Consider the following 25,175-nt stretch of genomic DNA (forward strand, 5'->3'; position numbering starts at 1 on the left):
GTATTCACAACCGCTAGTTTAACTCCAGCCACACAGGGTAACCTCAGCAGCCGTTCTTCCAGACAAGGAAGACAATTTCTCATTCACTTGCCAAGCTCACTGACTCAACAAAATTTCACTGATTACTACAGTATTACAATTACACCACTTCCCTGAATCTTCACTGCTTTCAGCAATCGAATAAGCTGCAACTGACAGGAAGTGGAATCAGTTCATCTGGACACAACAGTTACTGACAGAAACGTTTCATCACTCATCTGACTGACTCCTTCAGTCTCAGCTGACTGCAGGTGTCCCCACCCTTATAAACAATACAGTGACTGCAGGTGTCCTCACCCTTATAAACAATACAGCGGCATAAGGACCAAATATGCGAATTACCATGACCTCATCCTTGAAAGAGTGGCCACTGGCCTGTAGATGGTGTAGACTGTGGAGTCCTCGCCTGACGCATTAGCTCTCCTGTGTGTGTGTGGGGGGGCGGGGGGGGGGCTAAGAGTACATCTGTCACCACCTTACAATGCTGTGATTGCAACTATTCCCCAATCCTCTGTGAATAGTACACATGACCATTGTAACTCTAGTTAATGGTCATGGTAATTTGCATATGAAACTGGTGGTTGGTTTGGGTCATTATGCAACTGTGTTGTTTATAAGGGTGGGGATACCTGCAGTCACCGTATTGTTTATAAGGGTGGGGTACCTGCAGTCACTGTACTGTTTATAAGGGTGGGGACACCTGCAGTCACTGTATTGTTTATAAGGGTGGGGGTACCTGCAGTCACTGTATTGTTTATAAGGGTGGGGATACCTGCAGTCACTGTATTGTTTATAAGGGTGGGGGTACCTGCAGTCACTGTATTGTTTATAAGGGTGGGGGTACCTGCAGTCACTGTATTGTTTATAAGGGTGGGGGTACCTGCAGTCACTGTATTGTTTATAAGGGTGGGGGTACCTGCAGTCACCGTATTGTTTATAAGGGTGGGGATACCTGCAGTCACTGTACTGTTTATACGGGTGGGGACACCTGCAGTCACTGTATTGTTTATAAGGGTGGGGGTACCTGCAGTCACTGTATTGTTTATAAGGGTGGGGGTACCTGCAGTCACTGTATTGTTTATAAGGGTGGGGGTACCTGCAGTCACGGTATTGTTTATAAGGGTGGGGATACCTGCAGTCACTGTACTGTTTATACGGGTGGGGACACCTGCAGTCACTGTATTGTTTATAAGGGTGGGGGTACCTGCAGTCACTGTATTGTTTATAAGGTAGGGGGTACCTGCAGTCACTGTATTGTTTATAAGGGTGGGGGTACCTGCAGTCACTGTATTGTTTATAAGGGTGGGGGTACCTGTAGTCACTGTATTGTTTATAAGGGTGGGGGTACCTGCAGTCTCTGTATTGTTTATAAGGGTGGAGGTACCTGCAGTCACTGTATTGTTTATAAGGGTAGGGTACCTGCAGTCACTGTATTGTCTTTCAAGCTAACATAACACAACCCATGTTAAGATAACATAACACAACCCAGGTTAAGATAACATAACACACCCCAGGTTCAGATAACATAACCCAGGTTAAGATAACATAACACAACCCAGGTTCAGATAACATAACACAACCCAGGTTAAGATAACATAACACAACCCAGGTTCAGATAACATAACACAACCGAGGTTAAGATAACGCAACACAACCCAGGTTAAGATAACATAACACAACCCAGGTTAAGATAACATAACACAACCCAGGTTAAGATAACACAACACAACCCAGGTTCAGATAACATAACACAACCCAGGTTAAGATAACATAACACAACCCAGGTTAAGATAAAATAACACAACCCAGGTTAAGATAACACAACACAACCCAGGTTAAGATAACATAACACAACCCAGGTTAAGGGCCAAGCTGCTTTCTAATCGTGGCCCGATAGCAACAGGAATACTGGTTTTCACACTTAAACAACACATTTCACACATGAAGTCTGGCTGGTTGGGAAAATACTTGTCAACCTCTCTCTGCACTTCGTCCCTTTCCTATCTGAAAAAGAGGCTGTGGCTTGATACACACAATAGATGCAAGAGAAGCATGGAAGCGGAAGGTGTGTACTGAAGGTGTGTACTGACGATGAGGCTGTGGACAGCCACCGGAGACAGAAAACTCATGTTCACCACCCAGTGATGTTTCACAACAAGTCTAACTACATGAATGCATGTGCAGGAACATCAGCGGGTTTTACCCTCTGCAAGACGGCGCTCATGCCCAAAATAGATGCGTATGGCTGAGCTGTGGATGCACGGCAGGGGTAGCTCAGGTAGCTGCACCTCACTTCCTGCCATCACACTCTGAAACACACAACACAAAACAACAGATTGTCAAGCAGACCACAAAAAAAAATATATATATATATAAAATGTCTGTACTGTCTGTTAACCGCAGGTGTCACATTATATATGCTACTTCTACTTAGTTACACCTGTAATTCTGTTAATATTGTTTATACTCAGCAATGCAATTTAATAAAAGTAATGATACAAACGAACTTATGTATGCAACTCCCTTCCCCAATTGCATCTGGCCAATTACCCCACTCTTCCGAGCTGTCCCGGTTGCTGCATCCGGGGAGGGCTGCAGACTACCAAATGCCTCCTCCCATACATGTGGAGTCACCAGCCACTTCTTTTCACCTGACAATGAGGAGTTTCACCAGGGGGACGTAGCGCATGGGAGGATCACGCTATTCCACCCGGTTCCCCCTCCCCCCTGAACAGGTGCCCCCAACTGACCAGAGGAGGCGCTAGTGCAGCGACCAGGACAGACACTCACATCCAGCTTCCCACCCGCAGACACGGCCAATTGTGTCTATAGGGACGCCTGACCAAGCCAGAGGTAACACGGGGATTCGATTCAGCGAGCCCCGTGTTGGTAGGCAACAGAATAGACCGCTACACTACCTGGACACCCTGTAAGTAACTTGTGTACAGATGTGGAAATGAGCTTCATAATGGGGCAGATAAGCAAACCAATTGTGCATTTTATGACTAAAGCATGAAACTTTCAGCATATAACCTACATACCCCAAGGTTTTATTTCAGACGTGGAAGCACTTTCTATTTGACCTCTGATGACCTTGAGGTCACTGACCTCAGCATTGCATTTTTCAGGTTTTTGCCCCATTACTCTCCGTTACAATAGTGTATATCTTTGACAAAATTGCAATTTTGTTCTAATAAAGATATTCATTTGCTCAGCCGTGGCCTTGTGTCCATGTGTGTGTCAGTTTGTAGCATGACAATTCCTTTGCAGACCAGCAGAGGGCAGTAGACGCTGGACCACTTACTGTACTTCACCACATGGGTGTGATTTTTTTATGTTAACTTGTTTATGTCATAACCATGGACATGAAGAGTGACAGGAGAGCACATGAGAGAAGAGTGACATTTTGATGTCTGGAAAAGTGAGTAATTTAATCACGTTCCTTCTGATCACAGACTATACTGATTCAGCATCATTACCTCTGTGCCGTTATGGCAATATTTTATGGAAAAAGAATGTTCACATTATTTATAGGCTATGTATTTAAAGTGCATCTTATACTAGCTAGCTGTTGATGAATGAAATGAAATCATCAGTGCCATTTCATTCATCAACAGCTAGCTAGCTAACTAACTAACTAGCTAGCTAGCTAGCTGTTGAGTAGTGTTAGCAAATCCACCCAACTTCTTCATCCTTACTTCCTCCAAAGAAAGGACACACATGACTATACTGAACTAATAATATCATTGTAGGGTGGGTCAAGAGATGCCGACATGACAGCAACACTGCTCAGTCAAATGTAATACGTTGTGGCTAGGAGCAATTGAGCAGAGTGGCCACACCTGGGCTGAGGGGAACTCTGTCAGAAACTAATTGGGCACAGCTGAGCTGTATCGGCAATCAGCAAGGGCCAAGCTGATGCCCATAAAAACCCCAGCCAGGGAGAAGAGCTGAGAAGATTAAGGAGATGCCACCTGGCTCCTCAGAGTGTTTGTTAGTGGACTTACCTGTGTTTGTTTGATTTACTGAACCTTTTGAGTTGTAACTTTGGGTTTAGTTAATTAAAAGGCCCATCCACGGCCAAACGGCGCCCTTTGTCTCCTGGTCCTCTGTGTGTGCTGCTGTCAAGACATCTGGTTGTGACTATCCCTACATCGGGTTGTCACAACATCAAATATACCCTGTATGAAGTCCACTTTCTTGAGTTTTTGTGTGTGTGTGTGTGTGTGTGTGGGGGGGGGGGTTCCACAATTTGTTCATGTTTTACTTTATTAAAACAGATATATGTGTAATAGGAGCGTATAAATAAAACAAAATTGATCTATACTGCCTTTATGCCTGCAAAAAAGGCGGAAAAAAAAGAAATTCGACAGCCCAAAATGTGTTCACCCTCTGGCGAGTTCCAGAGGTCAATTCTGAAGGGCTTCCACATCTGAAAACAAACTTCATGGTGTATAGAAACACTGGAGAAAGTTTCATGCTTTAGTCATAAAATACACAATACCTTCCAGATATGAGCTTATCTGTTCCACTATCAACATATATGAAACCCTTGCAGTTCATCATGTTGAATGTGTTATCTATTCCACAAAATGACAATAAGAAAGCGGTTACCATAATGGTGGTTGTTACCTTATAAACATAGAGGAACTCTCTGAGGAAGGCCCCCTGTTGTGTGGCTGTCTGTTGGCTGTTGTTGGTCAGGATTTCCCTGAAAGCCGATGCAGCATTCTCCGGCTGCATGAGTGTGAAGGACTGACGGCCAATAGTAAAATTTATATGGTCCTCTGCCAAAGACCACCCCTTGCCTTTATACACCTGCAAGGCCTGGCAATAACACCGCAATGCATGCCTCTTCTATATGTTGAGGGGAAAGAGAGGGAGACCCACAGGCGGCAAGGGTAGGAGTGAGCAGAAATGAAGGAAAGAGACAAAGTGAGAGATCACAGAGTAAGATTAGTAAAGAGATTACAGACAACAATTACAATAATCAAAAAACAAAAAAATATGCTGATTAAAAGTATCACTGAGATGGTCCATCTATCAAGGTTTTAAACTGGGCACTACTACAACCTAAAAACTGACTCAACAGTATCACGTCTATAAGGCCTGCCAGCTACCATACATTGTACCATATTTAGGTCCAATTCCATACTCAAAGCCCTCAATGACAGACCGCACAAGCACACACAAAACCTTCTTCCTTCCTTATCCACAATTAGCAAGTCAGGAAAGAAAAAACAGCCTTCTGTCAGCCAACAAACTCTTTATTGAACTCTAATTTCCACATTTCATGGGCTAGGCTAAATGCTAGCCCATGCAGACCGGCAGTTCCGACATGCATCCTGGCTGGCGTTCGTTCTCTTGGACAGTGGAATTTTTGTTTAGTTTTGATATGTATGTTAGTTTGAATGTGTGTGTTCTTGTAGCTTTTGGAAGTGTTTTCTGTTTTTATGTTGCACTGCTGTGAGCTGGGGGAAATTACATTTTATTTAATTTAAGGGCGCAAGTACATAAGGTGAATTGACAAATAAAGTGTTCCTGACTCTTGATTCTGCAGTTCCCCGGTGGTGGAATGAGTTACCAAACTCCATTCAATCTGCTGAGTCCTTCTCCATCTTTACGATGGAGCTAAAGACCCAGTTCTTTCACAAACACCTCCACACCTGATGGAATCTCCAGGCACCTCACAATTCAATTCCGATTCAGAGGGCTACGATGCGATTATAAAATGATTATTGATGCATCTTGAAGCATCACCATTTTTGATTTCTATACATGATTTATTTTTTCACACCGTGTAACTACTTGCTACTTTTAAAACATAGCATATTTTTTATGATCCATCATTAAAATAAACAGATTAATTTACTTCCATTATCTTTTATTAATACAGTAACTAATAGAAGAGATGTGTCAACTGAAAGGTCACATTTCCCAACATTGCAAAGAAGCAACAAGAAAAGAAACAAACGTGTGTCTGTAGCAGCATCCTTGTTGTAAATCAACAAGATTCAAGATTCAACAGTTTTATTTGTCACGTACACACAAGTACAAGTCCTGAGTGCAGTGAAATGAAAAAAGGTACGAACTCTGAGATGTGCAAACAACACAGTACAACAGGTACACACACATTCCAATTTGCAATATACAATTTACAATCAACAGTTAAGAACTCTCTGTAAAAAGAAAACAGACAGCACAATATATACAGTAAAAGCACTTAAAAATAGAAATCTGAAGAATATGTACTGAAATATGAAGTATGTATGTACATAATATGAGTTATGTGTAGTCGGTTACCTTACTGTGTGTGCGTGTGTGTGTGTGTGTGTGTGTGTGTGTGTGTGCATGCGTGCTTGAGCATGAGGGGGGCAGTATGGGTCAGCGAGGGGGCCCCGGTAAGGTCAGAGTTCACAGTCCTGATGGCCTGAGGAAAGAAACTCCGCCTCAGTCTCTCTGTGTTTGCAGCATGACTACGGAGGAGCTTGCCTGACCACAGCAGCTGGAACAGTCCATTGTTGGGGTGGTGAGGGTCCTTCATAATCTTGTAGGCTCTGGTTCGGCACCTCTTGGTGTATCAGTCCTGCAGGGTAGGGAGCGAGTTACCAATAATGCACTCAGCTGAAGGCACTACCCTATGCAGAGCCTTCCTATCCTGGGCAGAGCTGTTTCCAAACCAGGCAGAGATGCATCCTATCAGGATGCTCTCCACTGCCCCAGAGTAGGACTGGAGGATCTTCCGGGAGACTTTGAATTTCCTCAGCTGCCTGAGGTGATAGAGGCGCTGCCTTGCCTTGCTCACCAGAGTGTCTGTGTGAGTGCTATGCGAGATCTTCTGTAAGGTGGACTCCCAGGTATTTATACCTGCTCGCCCTCTCCACAGTAGTCCCATTAATCCTCAATGGTGAGTACATCCTCTGTTGTTGTTGTGCCCTCCTGAAGTCCACAATCATCTTCTTAGTTTTGGAGACATTCAAGAGGAGACTGTTGTCTTGGCACCAGAGTGATAGAGCAGCAACTTCCTCCCGGTAGGCTTTCTTGTCATTATCGGAAATCTGACCCACCACCACTGTGTCGTCCGCAAACTTGATGATGGAGTTGGAGCTGAACCTGGCCACAGTCGTGTGTGTACAGGGAGTACAGTAGGGGGCTGAGGACGCAGCCCTGGGGGGATCCTGTATTCCGAGTAAGGGAGCTGGAGGTGTGACTACCCACCCTGACCACCTGGGGCCTGGTGGTTAGGAAGTCCAAGATCCAGGCACACAGGTGGGTGTTCAGTCCCAATTCACTCAGCTTGCCAGCCAGCCTGGTGGGAACTATGGTATTGAAAGCTGAACTATAGTCAATGAACAGCAGTCTCACGTAGCCCCCCTGTGTGCAGTACCTGGGAGACAGCGTCATCTGTGGATCTGTTTGGACGATAAGCAAACTGCAGCAGGTCCATGGAACAGGGGAGGAAGGTGCAGATGTAGTCTTTTATCAGCTTTTCGAAGCATTTTATGACCACCGAGGTGAGGGCCACCGGTCGGTAGTCATTCAGGCATGTTGGAGAAGCATTCTTCAGCACAGGGATAATGGTGGATCTCCTGAAGCAGGTGGGAACCACAGACTCAGCTAGAGAGATGATGAATATTGTGGTGAACACTGGAGCTAGCTGATTAGCACAGGTCTTCAGTACTCGCCCGGATATGCCGTCAAAACCAGAAGCTTTCCTTTTGTTCACCCTTGTCAGAGCCCTCCACAAGCTATGCTCAGTCACCGAGAGTGGATGTTCATCCCCAGCTGTAGGACTCATCTCGGTTACGCTAACAGTGTTGTTGCTAGCCAACGAGCTATCGCTGTTTTTGCTAGCCCCAAAACGTGCATAAAAGGAGTTCAGGTCATCCGCTAGGGATGCATCGGCACTCCCAATTGCGGGGGATCTTCTCTTGTAGTCGGTTATTGTTTGTAGTCCTTGCCATAGACGTCTGGTGTCACGTTGCCAACACAGGCTTCAGCAAGACTTCAGCAATCACTTGATAACATAAAAAGCTGCCCTCATTCACAAATAAATAATAAGGACTTCAACTGGAATCCTCCTGTTATGGGCAATGAGCAGAGAAGACAAAGAAGTAGGGTTTTGGGTATTTCACCTGCTACAGCTACAGTGCCCAATATCATGAAAAGATTCAAGGAATCTGGTCAAATCTCTAAATAAAGGGCAAGGCGGAAAGCCACTTCTGAATGTGTGTAATCGCCAACCCCTCAGACGTCACCGTTATGAAAACTGTCATGCATCTGTAGTGGAAATCCTGACATTGGGTTGGGAATATTTCGGCAAACCTTTTTCAGTCAACACTGTTCACCGCTGCATCCACAAATGCAAGTTATGGCTTTACTATGTAAATCATAAGCCATACATCAACACTATCCAGAAGCACCACCGACTTTTCTGGGTTCGGTCTCATCTGACATGTAAAGTAACAGTGGAACCACATTTTGTGGACTGACAGGTCAAACGTTCAGACAGTTCTTGGAAAAAAACAGCCGTTGTTTTTTCCGGGCCAAAGAGGTAAAGGAATTCCAATCTGTTATCAACATCAGGTCCAAAAGCCAGCGTCTGTCATGGTATGGGGGTTGTGTCATTGCCCATGGCATGGGTAACTTGCACATCTGTGAGGACGCCTTTAATGCAGAAAAATATGTACAAATTTTGGCGCAACATATGCGGTCATCCAGAATCCATGTTTTCCAGCGATGTCCCTGCATTTTCCAGCAGGACAATACCAAACCAGAGTGCTGGATCAGTCTGCAGTCCTAAACTGTCTCCCACTGTGAATGTGTGGTGCATTATGAAGTGCAAAGTCAATGACACCCTCATACAATTGCCCAGCTGAAGACTTTCATAATGGAGCCATCCATCCATCCATTATCCAAACCGCTTATCCTGCTCTCAGGATGCTTGAGCCTATCCCAGCTGTCATTGGGTAGCAGGTGAGAAGACAGCCTGGACAGGCGGCTCCAAGCACACACCCAGGGACAAGTTAGTATGGCCGATTCATGTCTTTGGACTGTGGGAGGAAACCGGAGCACCCAGAAACCCACGCAGACACGGGGAGACCATGCAAACTCCACACAGAGGACGACCCGGGACAACCCCTGAGGTTTGACTACCCCGGGTCTTGAACCCAGGACCTTCTTGCTGAATGTGGGAAAATTCCACTTGCTAAACTTAACCAGCTGGTGTCTTCAGTAGCCAAAAGCTTCATCAGGGTCACTGAAAGAAATGGTGATGGTACACAGCAGTAAACACTCGACTGTCCCACCTTTTTTGGAGGTGTTGCAGTCATCAGATTTGAAATGAGTGTTTTTTTTTTAAAGTTTTTTATATTAAATTGCCTTTAATTAAAGGTAAAACATCAAGTAATGCATTGTAGTGTTTTTAATATACAAACCCCAATTCCAATGAAGTTGGGACGTGGTGTAAAACGTGAATAAAAACAGAATACAAAGATTTGCAAATCCTTTTCCACCTATATTCAATTGCATACCTTACAAAGACAAGATATTTAATGTCCAAACTGATAAACTTTATTGTTTTTTGCAAATATTCACTCATTTTGAATTTGATGCCTGCAACACGTTCCAAAGACGCTAGGACAGGGGCAACAAAAGACTGGGAAAGTTGAGGAATGCTCAAAAAAACACCTGTGTGGAACATTCCACAGGTGAACAGGTTAACTGGAAACAGGGGACTGTCATGATTGGGTATAAAAGGAGCATCCCCGAAAGGCTCAGTCGTTCACAAGCAAGGATGGGGCGAGGTTCACCACTTTGTGAACAACTGCGTGAGCAAACACTCCAACAGTTTAAGAACAACGTTTCTCAACTTACAATTGACCTTTCGCAAAGTCCCGCCCCCCTTAGTTAGTGTTGCTATGCCCATCAAGCTTTTCAGAATCATCCAGGAAGTAGCCAGAAAACACCAAAACATGAAGGAAGAAATCAGCGCAAATAAGTGATGTATTTTGGAGTAATTCATCCTTAATATCATCCCGTGAAAGGCAGAAGGGGTTACAGTATGCAGGAGGGACACATTCAGAATATTAATTAAAAGTAAAACTGACTTGCGTGGACTCCAAGCTGCCGGGTGCGATTGTATTTGAGTGTAACACTTACCGGTTGCAATCAAAGAATGAGAAACCCCATCAACTAATTCTGAAACTCATTGTGGACCAATTGCACTCTTGCACTGTAGGGTAAGTTAAATATTTCAGGTTTTATTGGTATATTTTTAATAATCAATTGTCAACATCACCATATTATAGTGTTGATTTTGGCCAAAGTTCCCCATGGCGTTCTTTTATCCAGGCTTTTTCAGAGGTTCTGTATGGGCTCCTGGGGGTCGCAGGGACATGCTCCGGGGCCAGGAGAACCGCCCCATGATTATTTTTTTACCTTTGGACCAGAACCGGTATTTTCAACAAAATAAGGCAAACGAGATGCCTCCGCGGGCGGGATGACTTTTCCAAATGGCCGGTCCCCACCTGGAGCTCACAGAGGGGAGAAATGTTTAAAATAGGCCGGATATGGGGAGGTCAGACTGGCCAGAGACCATCCCAGCCGACCCTCCCCGCGGGTCTTGCTCTGAAATGAAAGGCGGAACCTGGCTAACCTGTGACTAGCATAACAAAGTTATGTTAGTGAGCTAGCTATCATTAAATAGATAGATAGATAGATAGATAGATAGATAGATAGATAGATAGATAGATAGATAGATAGATAGATAGATAGATAGATAGATAGATAGATAGATAATTTTATTTTATTATCGCTGGCCACAGACTAAGCTGGTTATGTTCATCAGATACATTAATAATGTTATTTTTTTAGTCAGTAATACATTGATATGTTGATAATGGTAATAATCATTGTGTGGGTAAAAGTAACAGTAATAATACGTTAGCTATATTAGCTATCAATAATAGCTAGTAGCAAGCTTAGCTTGGAGTAGACAGGTATTTTTGTTAATTTTGGATGGATTAAGCTGGCCATGGGGTCTGCTATACTACGAAATCAATTGCCGACACTGCGCTTCTTGCTTTCTGGGTTTTGGGAAGGGAAAGAAAATTACACCCCCTCCAAACTTTCCCTGATATCTAGTATCCAATTTGCAGATGCCATATGCACACCGTTTCATCATTTTGCTGTCTGTTTATATATAGATTATGACGAATTGATGACTTAATTGATTATGGCTAATGACTATTGCAAACTGTTCTCTTCTCTAACATGTCTTTTCTCTCTCTCTGAATGATGTCTTCTCCTTTCTCTTTTTCTGTGTTTGAATGGTGTCATGTGAGTCTCTCTTGCATGCATGTGCAGTCGGTTCTCCTCCCAGGTCTCCGTGGTGATGGTGGTCGCCATTTGGATGCTGCCTGCCCTTCCACTCCTCACATAAGTTTTTATTTTATTACATGATGATGCTGGTTGCGTGGCTTGGGTCTGGACTGCTCCGTTGGCATGTGGACACTGCTTGGCATCCTGTGCATCATGTTCTTCATAAATTCTATGTCCATTATAATTCTGTTATCCTCTTTCAGTGTTGTATTATGTAAACTGAGTGAACACAACATCCATTGCACGCTGTCCATCTTGGGAGAGAGATCCCTCCTCTGTTGCTCTCCCTGAAGTTTCTCCCTGTTAAAGGGTTTTTTTAGGGAGTTGTTCCTTATCCGATTAGAGGGTCTAAGGACAGGATGTCGTGTTGCTGTTAAGCCCACTGACGCAAATTTGTAATTTGTGATATTGGGCTATACAAATAAAATTGATTTGATTTGATTTGTTTGAAAGCTTGACGGACCTCCCTCACATAGAAACCGTTGCTAAGGTAGGATTGGACAAGCACCGTTCTGGGGCGGTACTTTGCGAAAGGTCAATTGCAAGGAATTTAAGGATTTCATCATCTCCAGTCCATAATATCATCAAAAGATTCAGAGAATCCGGAGAAATCTCTGCACGTAAGCAGCAAGGCCCAAAACCAACATTGAATGCCTGTGACCTTCGACCCCTCAGGCGGCACTGCATTAAAAACCGACATCATTCTGTAAAGGATATTACCACCTGGGCTCAGGAACACTTGGGAAAACCATGGTCAGTTAACACAGTTCGTCGCTACATCTACAAGTGCAAGTTAAAACTCAACCATGCAAAGCCAAAGCCATATATCAGCATCACCCAGAAACGCCGCCGGCTTCTCTGGGCCCGAGCTCATCTGGGATGGACTGACGCAAAGTGGAAAAGTGTGCTGTGGTCTGACGAGTCCACATTTCAAATTGTTTTTGGAAATCATGGACGTCGTGTCCTCCAGGCTAAAGAGGAAAAGGACCATCCAGATTGTTATCAGCACAAAGTTCAAAAGCCAGCATCTGTGATGGTATGGGGGGGTGTTAGTGCCCATGGCATCATGGGTAACTTGCACATCCGTGAAGGCACAATTAATGCTGAAAGGTCCATACAGGTTTTGGAGCAACATATGCTGCCATCCAAGTGATGTCTTTTTCAGGGACGTCCCTGCTTATTTCAGCAAGACAATGCCAAGCCACATTCTGCACGTGTTACACCAGCGGGGCTTCGTAGTAAAAGAATGCAGGTGCTAGACTGGCCTGCCTGCGGTCCAGACCTGTCTCCCATTGAAAATGTGTGGCCCATTATGAAGCGCAAAATGCGACAACGGAGACCTCGGACTGTTGAGCAACTGAAGTCGTACATCAAGCAAGAATGGGAAAGAATTCCACCTACAAAGCTTCAACAATTAGTGTCCTTAGTTCCCAAACTTACTGAGTGTTGTTAAAAGGAAAGGTGATGTAACACAGTGGTGAACATGCCCCTGTCCCAGCTTTTTTGGAACGTGTTGGCGGCATCAAATTCAAAATGAGTGAATATTTGCAACAACAAAAAAAAACAATAAAGTTTATCAGTTTGAACATTACTAGCAGCGAACTGTCAGGGCCTTTTAGGCCTAAGACTCCACAGAAAAAGGAAAACATTTTCATAAATATAATACAATCTTCTAATTAATCTGTTAATATCGCATTACATTTCGATTTCGACTACACATACGAATTCGGGAAGCTCTGCTTGCAGTCTCTCGGCCAAAAAAAAAAAAATCATCCAATCAGCTTTTTTCCTCTGTTGTAACCGTGTGAGAAGACTCCTCCTACCAGCACCTTCAGCATCTCGAGTGAAGGTCTCCGCTGTCTAAATAAGTTAGGTGTTAATACCGGATTGATAGATTACTCAACCAATCAGATTTTGATGTGTAGCGGATGGGCGTATTCTTTTATACTTGCCCAGCGTAATAGGGCTTTTGCTGCATACAGCCTACGTGAGCGATTGTTCAGCCAATCAGCAGCAGCACCTAGGTCTGTGGTTGAAACCGTTGTGGTTGTGTTCTGCAGCGCATCGCGGTAGTTGATGGCTAATGTTAGCAAGCGTTTGTGTTTTTGATTTAGTTAGCTAAACTAGCTAGCCGTGAATGAGAATAATGTCTCAAGGAGAACTCGTGAATGATGTGGTGGCAGATTTATTAGTCACACCATTTTCAAGACGATCGTTTGGGGAAAACCAAAGATTGTGGAGATGGACAGACCAACCCCACAGTTAGAAGCTCTGACCCAACCGGGGAAGACGTATGTGCGGCATTTCACTTGTTTAGCTGTGACAGTCCCAGTTTTCATGGCATCTGTTGAAAGAACATTTTCAGCACTTAAAAGAATAAAAACGTATTCCAGGAATACAACGGGACAGACACGACTCACAGCTTTGGCCTCCATTGCCATTGAAAAGGACATTCTGATGGATTTAAAAGCCAAAGGAGTGCTCTATGACTGTGTGATCGATCGTTTCATCCAGAAAGAAAGGAGAATGGATTTTGTCTTCAAATAGACAACACTGGTGAGTCAAATGTATTTTTTGTACAGTTAGTTGATTTACTTAATGTTCGATTGTTTTTATGCCCAGTGGCCTGGCTGTGACATATTTGTTGAGTTTCTTGATAGCATAATATGCTCAGCAGGATTACTTCCAGCAAGGCTGTAGGTTACACCATGTCACCACACAATGTGAAAAGTGAAAAGTGTCAAATAATTTCATGACTGTGATGATTGTGATGATTACCACTTTTGCGACTAAAACATTGTAGCATGGCGATATGACGGCTGTCTTTGGGTAATTATGAGGAGGTGACGTCTCACTTAAGGCCTAGGTCTGAAATGCACGGTCTGCTACTGACTATTACCCTGGATCTCACAAAGCATCAACAGAATTCTCCCCACCTCATCTGCACTCTTTCTTATGCATTTGAATTGTACTTGCTCATTAATTAAAGTTGCTACCCCTCTGCTCTTGCTACTGCCACAAGCAGCCGCCACAAAGCCCACCCAGTCAGTACAAAGCTTCTGGGATTCTTGTGCTAGTAAATGGGTCTCTTGCATTAACACTATGTCACATTTCTTTGATTTAATGAAAGTTAATACTTTCTTCTTCTTAATTCTGTTATGGAGGCCTCTGACGTTACAGCTCATAAACTTCAAACCGTTTTGACTACTGATTGAGATAATGTAAAGTAAGTGTTATGCAAGTTTTGCTGTAACTTCCATAATGACCTATTCATGCATGCCATCACAAAAAAATAAGAGACAAAAAACAAAGAAACTCTAAACATACATATAATAAAAGCTACGAAAATGCATCTGCAAAGCCAGATGCCTGAACTAGTCAGTTTGGTCCGTGACTCTCTAACTTGAAGCTGCGGTAAAGTGCCTTGCCGCCCCGCCCACCCCGCCTCTGCGCTTGTGTCCAACATCTGGGAGTGCGGATAATACATCCGCCTCTCTGTCTGACACAAGCGGGACCATACCATTAGTAACAAAGAGCCTGACATGTTGAACTTTGGCAATTATTTAAATATTAGACCGAACTAGTCTATACTAAAAAAATAATAAATGAATAAAATAAACTGTTAACCTAAGACGCCAGTAGTAGGAACCACCATACTTTGTATACTTACATACTATGTATATATAAAGATAGATGTGTATAGATAAAACTTACTACTTCATCTCCAAAATCTAACATTACATAATGGGAATCAGTAGCGTTATTACGTCATTCAATAAAGGTTTTACTGACCTCACCCTGGTTTCTCTGTCCTGAAAAGAAAAATCAACGTCCACAAAAAGCAGGTAATTTAAACAGTGCCCACATTCTGGAGCGGTGAGGCGCAAAACGCTGTTAACCCAAGGCAAAGGAACCCCAGGTTGTCCTAGGGAGCGAATTTAGGCCAGGGCCTTTTTACGGTCATCAAATCGGTGAGGACCCTGCGCTGATCTCACGGTGAGTAGTGCTGGATAGTCGGGAGAAAATCTCATGTGTTTTTCATGGAGCATCTTCTTGCACTCGTTGAACTTTATGCGCTTCTCATTAACCAACTTGGAGTAGTCGGCGAAGACCATGATGCGGTGCTCCAACCAGATAACATTACCCAACTTGCGTGCAGCCTTTGCGATGCGGTTCCGATCCTGGAATCTCAGGAACCTGGCGATGATGGGTCTTGCTGGCGAGGGTTGATTAGGAAATGGGTTTTTGTGTAATGACCCAATCCTGTGTGCTCTATTAATTCCCAGTCCACTTGGGAAGTTGATGCTCAAAATCTCAGGCAAAAATTTGCCTAGGAATGACAGGGCCTTCCTCACTGCCCTCTGGAAATCTGTTAAAACGTAAATCATTCCTTCGCTCCCGGTTCCCAATGTCGTCCAGCTTTTGTCGCAGAGCCTCCACTTCTGTGGCTGTGGCTAGGGGGTTAGCTTGCTGCCTTTCGTTAGCATCCTCCAGGAAGCATAGTCGGCTCTCGACTTGAGCAATGTGGTTGGTAAATTCAGCCAGCTTGCTATCTGTAGCTCTTGTTGTCACCCATATAGCCTCTAGCTTCTTGTCGTGGGCGTCAGACTTTTCCAAGATTAATGCAGAGTTTAGGAAACCCTTTGGCCACTTCACTGGAGATGGCGCTAGCAACGGGTGCGTTGCGATGTGTTGCGAGGCGGCGATGCCCTCTGGTCAGCTTGGGTAGTGTTAGCAGCTTCGTTAGCCTTCACCCCGCCAGGGCAAGTTCTTGAGAGATTCGTGGAATTTTTCGTAGCGTGGCATCATCGCACTATATTGCCAACCTTTTCCCAATACGTCAAAGAAAATTGGCTCTTTGTCAGTTTTCAAAGTTAATCATTTGCAGGGCGGGACACAGCTCTTCCTCAAGCAGCCATTCTCATCAACCACTTCACGTGACTCAGTTACATCAAATTTAACATGACGAGCGGTCTTGTTGAGTTTAACATCCGCAGGCCTCATTTAGACAAGTCACAAACGCCAAGACGTCCATTTTTTGGTGGAAGTCTGGAGTTAAAAAAGTTCTAGTCAAGTTTATCTGTGTTGCACAAAATCACAGAATCATAATGTAGTCCTGAAGCAGGTACGTCTTTTTTTTTTGGGTACGTGCCAACCATTCCCCCTTCACAGTCACATTTTTGGGCAAATAGGTAAACCTGAAAGGCTCACCTGTCCTGCTTTGCTGAAACGATGGCCAGCCAGTATCATATGGAAAGCAAACTTGCGCACCATGGGGTTTCGCATGTTGATGAAACAGTGGGCTGCCTGCTCCAACAGCAGAGCACTGCGAAGGTCTGAGTCCTGCAACAGAAACAGGTCTGGTTTAACTGGCTCCCTTATTATTTATAATCCCCCATCCCTCATATACACTTATCTAGAGTTGTCTTTAATCCCTCATAGACTCTTAGCTAGAGTTGTCTCTAATCCCTCATAGATTTATACAGAGTTGTCTCTAATCCCTCATAGACTCTTATCTAGAGTTGTCTCTAATCCCTCATATACATTTATCGAGAGTTGTCTCTAATCCCTCATATACTCTTGCCGAGAGTTGTCTCTAATCCTCCACTGACTGTTACCTGGAGTTGTCTCTAACCCCTCATAGATTTATCTAGAGTTGCCTCTAATCCCTCATAGACTCTTATCTAGAGTTGTCTCTAAGCTCTCATATACACTTACATAGAGTTGTCTCTAATCCCCCACAGACGCTTATCTAGAGTTGTCTCTAATCCCTCAAAGACTCGTATCTAGAGTTGTCTCTAATCCCTCATATACTCTTATCTAGAGTTGTCTCTAATCTCTAATACTCTTTTTTAGAGTTGCCTCCAATCCCTCATAGACTCTTATCTAGAGTTGTCTCTAATCCCTCATATACACGCATTTAGAGTTGTCTCTAATCCCTCATATACACTCATTTAGAGTTGTCTCTAATCCCTCATAGACTCTTATCTAGAGTTGTCTCTAATCTCTAATACTCTTTTTTAGAGTTGCCTCCAATCCCTCATAGACTCTTATCTAGAGTTGTCTCTAATCCCTCATATACACGCATTTAGAGTTGTCTCTAATCCCTCATATACACTCATTTAGAGTTGTCTCTAATCCCTCATAGACTCTTATCTAAAATTGTCTCTAATCCGTCACATACTCTTATCTAGAGTTGTCTCTAACAACTGTTTTGGTAATGGAGTAATCTATTGATTATTCTGACAAATAATTTAGTTAATCAGATAAACAAAAAGCACTTTCAAGGAGGGCATCCGGGTAGAGTAGCGGTCTATTCTGTTGTCTACCAACACGGGGATCACCGGTTCGAATCCCCGTCTTACCTCCAGCTTGGTCGGGCATCCCTACAGACACAATTGGCTGTGTCTCCGGGTGTGAAGCCGGATGTGGGTATGTGTCGTGGTCGCTGCACTAGTGCCTCCTCTGGTTGGTCGGGGCGCCTGTTCAGAGGGGAGGGGGAACTGGGTGGGGGGGGAGTGCTATGTCCCCCTGGTGAAACTCCTTACTGTCAGGTGAAAAGAAGCAGCTGGTGACTCCACATGCATCGGAGGAGACATGGGGCAGTTTGCAGCCCTCCCCAGATAAGCAGACGGGGTGGAGCAGCGACCGGGACGGCTCGGAAAATAATTTAATTGGCCAAGTACAATTGAGGAGAAGGAAAAAAAAAAAAAGAAGCACTTTCAAGTGTTCAATTAAAGAGTAACAATGTAATGTAAGAATCACTCCGGCCTATAATTTATACAATTTCCTCCCTCTTGCCCACTGCATTAAGATATTTCCCTCTTTATGTTATATTTCCTCTTTATATTTCCCTCTTCATGTTATATTTCCTCTTTATATTTCCCTCTTTATAGTGTTTCCCTCTTTTCATTCATCTTTAATTTCTTCCATTTTCACAACTCAAATTTTCTACGTAAAACAGTAATGATCATCCGAGTGCTTTGCTGCCCTACATGGTTGTTCTATGTTCCCAGGTATGTTTGGACATGTGTGAGTAAACCAAGGCTCTTTTTGTAATTCAGTTAAACGAGTTAGGTTATTAATCATGAGTTTTTTTGAAGGACTACCAGGGTTACACCCAGTTGCTAACACTATAGAGCAAATCCACTAAGAGCTTATCTTGGCACACTCACCTCACTGGTCATCTTGATGAGGAGAGCTGCAGCATCTGAGTATTTGCACTGACTCTTCAGCACCTCTGCACTAAGCAGAGCACAGCGCTCTGCCAGCACCATGTTCCTACAGGGGGCGGAGTGGGAGGGGTCAGCAGCTTGGAAATATAAACACTGATTTTACTTCCACAAATTAAATGTTTTTCTTGTGACAATTCTGACGGCAGAAATTTCAAAGTAGGGGCGTCCAGGTAGCGCGTAGCCTAGCGGTCTATTCTGTTGCCTACCAACACAGGGATCGCTGGTTCGAATCCCCATGTTGCCTCCGGCTTAGTCGGAAATCCCTACAGACACAACTGGCCGTGTCTGTGGGTGGGAAGCCAGATGCAAGTATGTGTCCTGGTCACTGCACTAGCACCTCCTCTGGTCGGTCGGGGCGCCTGTTCAGGGGGGAGGGGGAACTGGGGGGAACAGTGTGATCCTCCGATGTGCTACGTCCCCCTGGTGAAACTCCTTACTGTCGGGTGAAAAGAAGCGGCTGGTGACTCCACATGTATCGGAGGAGACATGTGATAGTCTGCAGCCCTCCCTGGATCAGCAGAGGGGCTGGAGCAGAGACTGGGGCAGCTCGGATGAATGGAGTAATTGGCCAAACACAACTGGGGAGAAAAAAAGGGGGGGGGGGTCCAAAAAGAAAAAAAATAAAGTTCAAAGTACCAATTTAATGTGAGCAAGCGGGCCACAGGTCTGCTGAGCATGGTCTAGCTCGCTAGGTGATGGCAGCATAAAGCCACAGGTTCCCGACAGCAAGATTTTTTATTTTTTATTTATTTCTGATTTTTCCCTTTTGCTCCCAATTTAGAGGCAGTCTAGTTCAAACCCCCACCCTCGTACTCTATACGTTCGCCAACTGCATCTATCCAGCCGGTGTGAGTACTTGATCTACTCGCCCTACCGGATGTGCTCAGGGTCCTGCGACTACAAATGACATCACTACTTCCCGCATTTTGATAGGGTAAGGGCTTGGGTAGGAGCTAGTTCCGTTTCGGAGCAGCGGGAAGCAGTAGATTGATGTAAAGACGCAGCTTGGGCCTTCGGCCCTCGCAGGCGTTCGCTTGTCCAGGACCCCCGTCCTGAGCCTGCAACCTTGCTCCTTAGACGTAGCTCAGGCCTTCGGCCCTCACACCTTTACTAACCAACTCTGTGTCGATGTGGATTGTAAAAAACACACAGCTAAATAAGTATACACAGCAACATAATCCATGACGTCATATGTAGTCGAAGCAGCCCGAGTCGACATTGTACCCGAGCAGAAATTGAACCCACACCAGCAGTCTCGAAGGAGACGCCTTGCCACCTCTGTGACAAGGCGAATCCAGGCCGAACCACTGCTTTTTCCGACGCACAGAGACGCATTCATGTGACGAACACAAGCCGACTCCGCCCCCCTCCCGAAGACAGCATTGCTGCTTCATCAAATCCATCCATAGTCGGATCCAACAGCAAGATTTAAAAGTCGCCCGATGTAACTCGGTTTTTCTCAAAAACATGTTAAAGCAAGTGTAGATACAGCTAAAGAAATGTCTCGCACAAAGTAAAGAACACAAGGAAGAAGAGGACAAACTTTCACAAGCTAGTATAGAGGACGACATGCAGCCGAACCATGATGCTAACCTGGGCTTGATCCTGAAAGAGCGACGTGACATCACAAAGGACTGCATTCAGCAGTTAAATGAAAAAGGAGAAGATATTAATAAAATGTACAAACAGGTGGATGAAGCAAAGGAGCGAATCAACACGACTGCAACTCAAACCCAATCATCAGAGGGTGTTTTGTCAGAGCTGGTGAGGCTCCATATGCAAATGTAGGCTAAAATTAGTGATTTAGAGGGGCGCTGGTGACATAACAATGTCAAGAATGTATGGCGTAAAAGAAGGAGCTGCAGACAGCATGACAACACTGATGACCTTCGTGGAAGATTTATCAGTGAAAAGTTTGGAACGTCCCTCTTCTACGGCACAAATATCGGTCACTCGCTGCAAAACCGCCGCCTGAAGATGAATTGTGGTCAACTTCTCAGGTCTGCTGAGCAAGCAGGATGTGAGGTAGGTATTTGTCCACGTGTGCTGGGGCTGCCAATGCAGACCTTTTCTCTGGTGTTTAAAATAAAAAGGCCTGGGAAGCAACTTTACTGACAGGGTAGAAAAAACTTACAAAAATGACGTGGTTGGGGATACATTCAAGAGACATGAGCCAAAAAAAGACTATTCGAAGTTGTTTAAAAGTCCAGGAAAGCATATGCTGATGAGAACTAGATACATTCAAGATTCCTTAACGTGATAAGAAGAAAACATAACAACCCCTACGTTTCACAGCCTACCCAAGTCTTTGCAAGTACAAAATAACCCAATAATCATGGCAGACAGGAAACTAATATGATCTTGGAACATATTTCTGCCACCCTTCATAACACCAACCACCAAGAAGTAAATCTTAAATGGCAATGCTCCAAAGAACTCACGAGTTTGAACTGGTGTTTCATAATTGTCTTAACGCCTCTCATCATTTTAACAAAAAAGTGTCTTTCTGACGGTTTAAAAAAAAAAGACTAAATAACAACGCAATTTACAGTCTTGCACGAGAGAAACATTTCACTTAAAAACTGAAACAAGGCAACAAAGGAAATGTTCTTTATTCCTACTTGCAGATATCTCTGTAGGTCTGTATCGCCGTCTCCATATAGTGTGCTGGGTATGGCCGTGGAGCTCCGGCTTGAAGGAATGACGAGACTGCAGCCATTTCCTGGGACAGAAGACAGCGGACAGGGAGAACGGAATCAAGACAGACAGGAGGAGCTAAGAAACAAATAGGACAATTTTAAAAGTACCCAAGTCCTCTGAAAGACCAAGTGTATGCATATCTTGGTAGAAGCACTCAGCCCCAGTTCTCCCTTCTCGCTGGGATGGATGGCATAGCACTGCAACACGTGTCCTCTGGTTTAATTAAGGCATTAATTGTTAAGGATTCTGTAATTCTAAAGTATTGTTGTTTGAGTTATTTGTTAATAGAAAACATTTTCCAAAAGGCTTGGTGTGTTTTATGCATGTTTGTAATTCCGAGGTATTTGGTTGAACGAGGTTCTTTGTACTTTTTCTGACATAAAAGCCTGTGAAAATGTTTTCTTATCATGGCTAAATTATACTACTACTACTACTTTCAGCTGCTCCCGTTAGGCGTCGCCACAGCGGCTCATCCATTTCCATTTCTTCCTGTCCTCTGCATCTTCCTCTGTCACACCAGCCATCATCATATAATTTATCATGTATATATATATATATATATATATATATATATATATATATATATATATATATATCACATAATTAACGTACAATATTATCCATCCATCCATTATCCAAACCGCTTATCCTGCTCGCAGGGTCACGGAGATGTTGGAGCCCATCCCAGAAGTCATTGGGTGGCAGGCGGGGAGACACCCTGGACAAGCCGCCAGGGATTGGGCATCCGGGTAGCATAGCGGACTATTCCATTGCATACCAATACAGGAATTGCTGGTTCGAATCCCCATGTTACCTCCAGCCTGGTTGGGCGTCTCTATAGACACAATTGGCTGTGTCTGTGGGTGGGAAGCCGGATGAGAGCATGTGTCCTGGTCAATGCACTAGCACCTCCTCTGGTCAGTTGGGGCACCTGTTCAGGGAAGAGAGGGAACCAGGGGGACTAGAGTGATCCTCCCCGCACTACGTCCCCCTGGTGAAACTCCTCACCCTCAGGTGAAAAGAAGCGGCTGATGACTCCATGTTTCGGGGGGAAGCATGTGGTAGTCTGCAGCCCTCCCCGAATCGGCAGAGGGGGTAGAGCAGCAACGGGACAGCTCAGAGAGGAGGGTGATTGGCCAGGTACAATTGAGAAGAAAAGGGGGGGGGGGGGATATATATATATATATATATATATATATATATATATATATATATATATATATATATAATCTGGATTATTTTGCTCCTTATTTGTTGAGCACTTTCCCTACCATTGAGTATTTCTTTTAACAAAGTTATTATATATAATTTCATATATCAATATATAATTTAATATATTAATATTATATAAATATAATTTATACAATATTATATTATTACTTTATATAATTGATATATCATATAATTTATCATGGATAAATGAATTATAGACCTACAAAAGTGCTCACTATAATAGGCTCCAAATCTGAGACAATGCCCAAGAAAGTGCTGTGGAACAGAGGAACAGAAAGAGTATACTAGCTCAGACAAATTTAAGATTTGGAATTTATATCTATAAGATTTATATTTATTTATAATTTCTTTATTGTCATTTCAGTACTCGCATACACTGAAATGAAATTTGTCCTCTGCATTTAACCCTTCCTACACACTAGCAGCAGTGGGCATTTAACCCTTCCTATACAATAGCAGCCGTGCGCATTTAACCCTTCCTATACACTAGCAGCAGTGGGCATTTAACACTTCCTATACACTAGCAGCAGTGCGCATTTAACCCTTCCTATACACTAGCAGCAGTGGGCATTTAACACTTCCTATACACTAGCAGCAGTGCGCATTTAACCCTTCCTATACACTAGCAGCAGTGGGCATTTAACACTAGCAGCAGTGGGCATTTAACACTTCCTATACACTAGCAGCAGTGGGAATTTAACTCTTCCTATACACTAGCAGCAGTGGGCATTTAACCCTTCCTATACACTAGCAGCAGTGGGCATTTAACCCTTCCTTTACACTAGGAGCAGTGGGCATTTAACCCTTCCTATACACTAGCAGCAGTGGGCATTTAACTCTTCCTTTACATTAGGAGCAGTGGGCATTCAACCATTCCTATACACTAGGAAGAGTGGGCGGCCACAGTGCAGTGTGAAAATGAGAGAGAAGAAGTGTGGTAGATTAGCAAGGAGGAAGTGAGGGCAGCTATGAAGAGTATGAATTACCTGTAACATATGACAAATTAAGAGTAATTTCACTGCAGTGTCAATGTTATATAACTCTATTAATAGCTATTACTGTTTTACTTTCCATAATAACAACGCCCAATAACGACTAGCAATAAGCCTCTAATTTGTACTGCAACATGCATGAATTTTCACATTGCTTTTTAATCAATAACTGCTGTCTAATTATACCAATAACTACATACAATTATTTTCCAATTTACCTCTAATAGACAGACTGTAAAATTAAGTTATAGCCAGAATTCTACAGTATACTGTATATAGTAACAGGCTATAAATAAATACCCTGTAAATGGCGGATATCAACTTTGCATTCTGCCTACCTAAATGTAGGGGTCTGGAATGTTGGGAAGGAATGTAACCTCTTAATTACAAATCTTGCCACCATGACTCCCATCATCTCACCATGCTTATTTATTATAACGTTGACTAGTTTCCCCAACTAGGAGCTTGTTGGACATAAAATGGAGCAGGGATGATATTGCTTCATCAACTCACAATGAAGAGAAGTGTAGAATGTGAAGATCATTCCCTATCTTGCCATATAAAAGTTGGAAGGGTGCCGTTTGTGTTGTATTCGAGGGTGAGGTGCTAACGGTACTGGCGTTAGCTGAACCGGGGGTGCCATTATGTCTGGAAGAGACATCCAAACCTTTTCATTGTTTCAGGTTTACACCATTGTGTAACAAATGCTTCACCGTACTGTCCTCCTTCCTTGTGTGAAATTATCTAACTACAATGTCTGCTGTATCCCTTTTCTTCACTGACAATTAGTCACACTTCAGTGCATTTGTTCCAGTCAACTTTGTCATAAAAGACTACATGCCGGGGGCGTCCAAGTAGCGTGGTGGTCTATTCCGTTGCCTACCAACACGGGAATCGCCATTTCGAATCCCCGTGTTACCTCTGGCTTGGTCGGGTGTCCCTACAGACGCAATTGGCCGTGTCTGTGGGTGGCAAGCCGGATGTGGGTATATGTCCTGGTCGCAGCACTAGCGCCTCCTCTGGTCAGTCAGGGTGCCTGTTCCGGGAGGAGGGGGAACTGGGGGGAATAGCGTGATCCTCCCATGCGCTATGTCCCACTGGTGAAACTCCTCACTGTCAGGTGAAAAGAAGCGGCTGGCAACTCCACATGTATTGGAGGAGGCATGTGGTAGTCTGCAGCCCTCCCCAGATCAGCCGGGGGGGGGGGGGCAGACACCGGGACAAATGCTAATGTTTAATAATAGTTTAAATACTCCAGTTCAGCAAGGTTTTGCAGGGAGAGTTTTTGGCAAAACTCTCGGGTGTTTTCTGTCTCACGTCATTCCTGAGGGGCAATTGAGAGCCTTGCTTAGTAGGAACATAACTAAGAAAACACATTATACAATTTCTTCTAATGAAATAAAACCCTTGAATTAATTTGGCTTCACTGGGACATGCATGTGACTTGAATTCAAAAACTTGGGCTCTAGGTCGGCAAGGAAGCACGGGAAACTTGTTGCCATCACCAATTCTCACCACTACTCCTGTGGCAATATCACAGGTTATGCTTTAGTGTGCCCTGGTCAATTAACCTTGCAAAATATAACATAACACA

At 43.8% G+C, this 25,175-nt stretch overlaps 1 protein-coding gene across 2 annotated transcripts in view; it reads right to left on the reverse strand.

Moving 5' to 3' along the window:
* The window catches only part of trappc8 (trafficking protein particle complex subunit 8), a 104,429-nt gene that overhangs the window by 39,232 nt on the left and 40,022 nt on the right, over positions 1–25,175 (reverse strand). For both annotated transcript variants that reach the window (XM_056276306.1, XM_056276305.1), the window contains exons 10-14: positions 21,278–21,378; positions 18,597–18,702; positions 16,633–16,764; positions 4,672–4,896; positions 2,243–2,348 (exon numbers count right to left, since the gene is read on the reverse strand). In XM_056276306.1, the coding sequence (XP_056132281.1) occupies positions 2,243–2,348; positions 4,672–4,896; positions 16,633–16,764; positions 18,597–18,702; positions 21,278–21,378 (670 nt within the window). The remainder of the gene's footprint in view (positions 1–2,242; positions 2,349–4,671; positions 4,897–16,632; positions 16,765–18,596; positions 18,703–21,277; positions 21,379–25,175) is intronic.

The sequence above is a fragment of the Lampris incognitus genome, chromosome 3 (assembly GCF_029633865.1).
Source record: "Lampris incognitus isolate fLamInc1 chromosome 3, fLamInc1.hap2, whole genome shotgun sequence".
Lineage (NCBI taxonomy): Eukaryota > Metazoa > Chordata > Actinopteri > Lampriformes > Lampridae > Lampris > Lampris incognitus.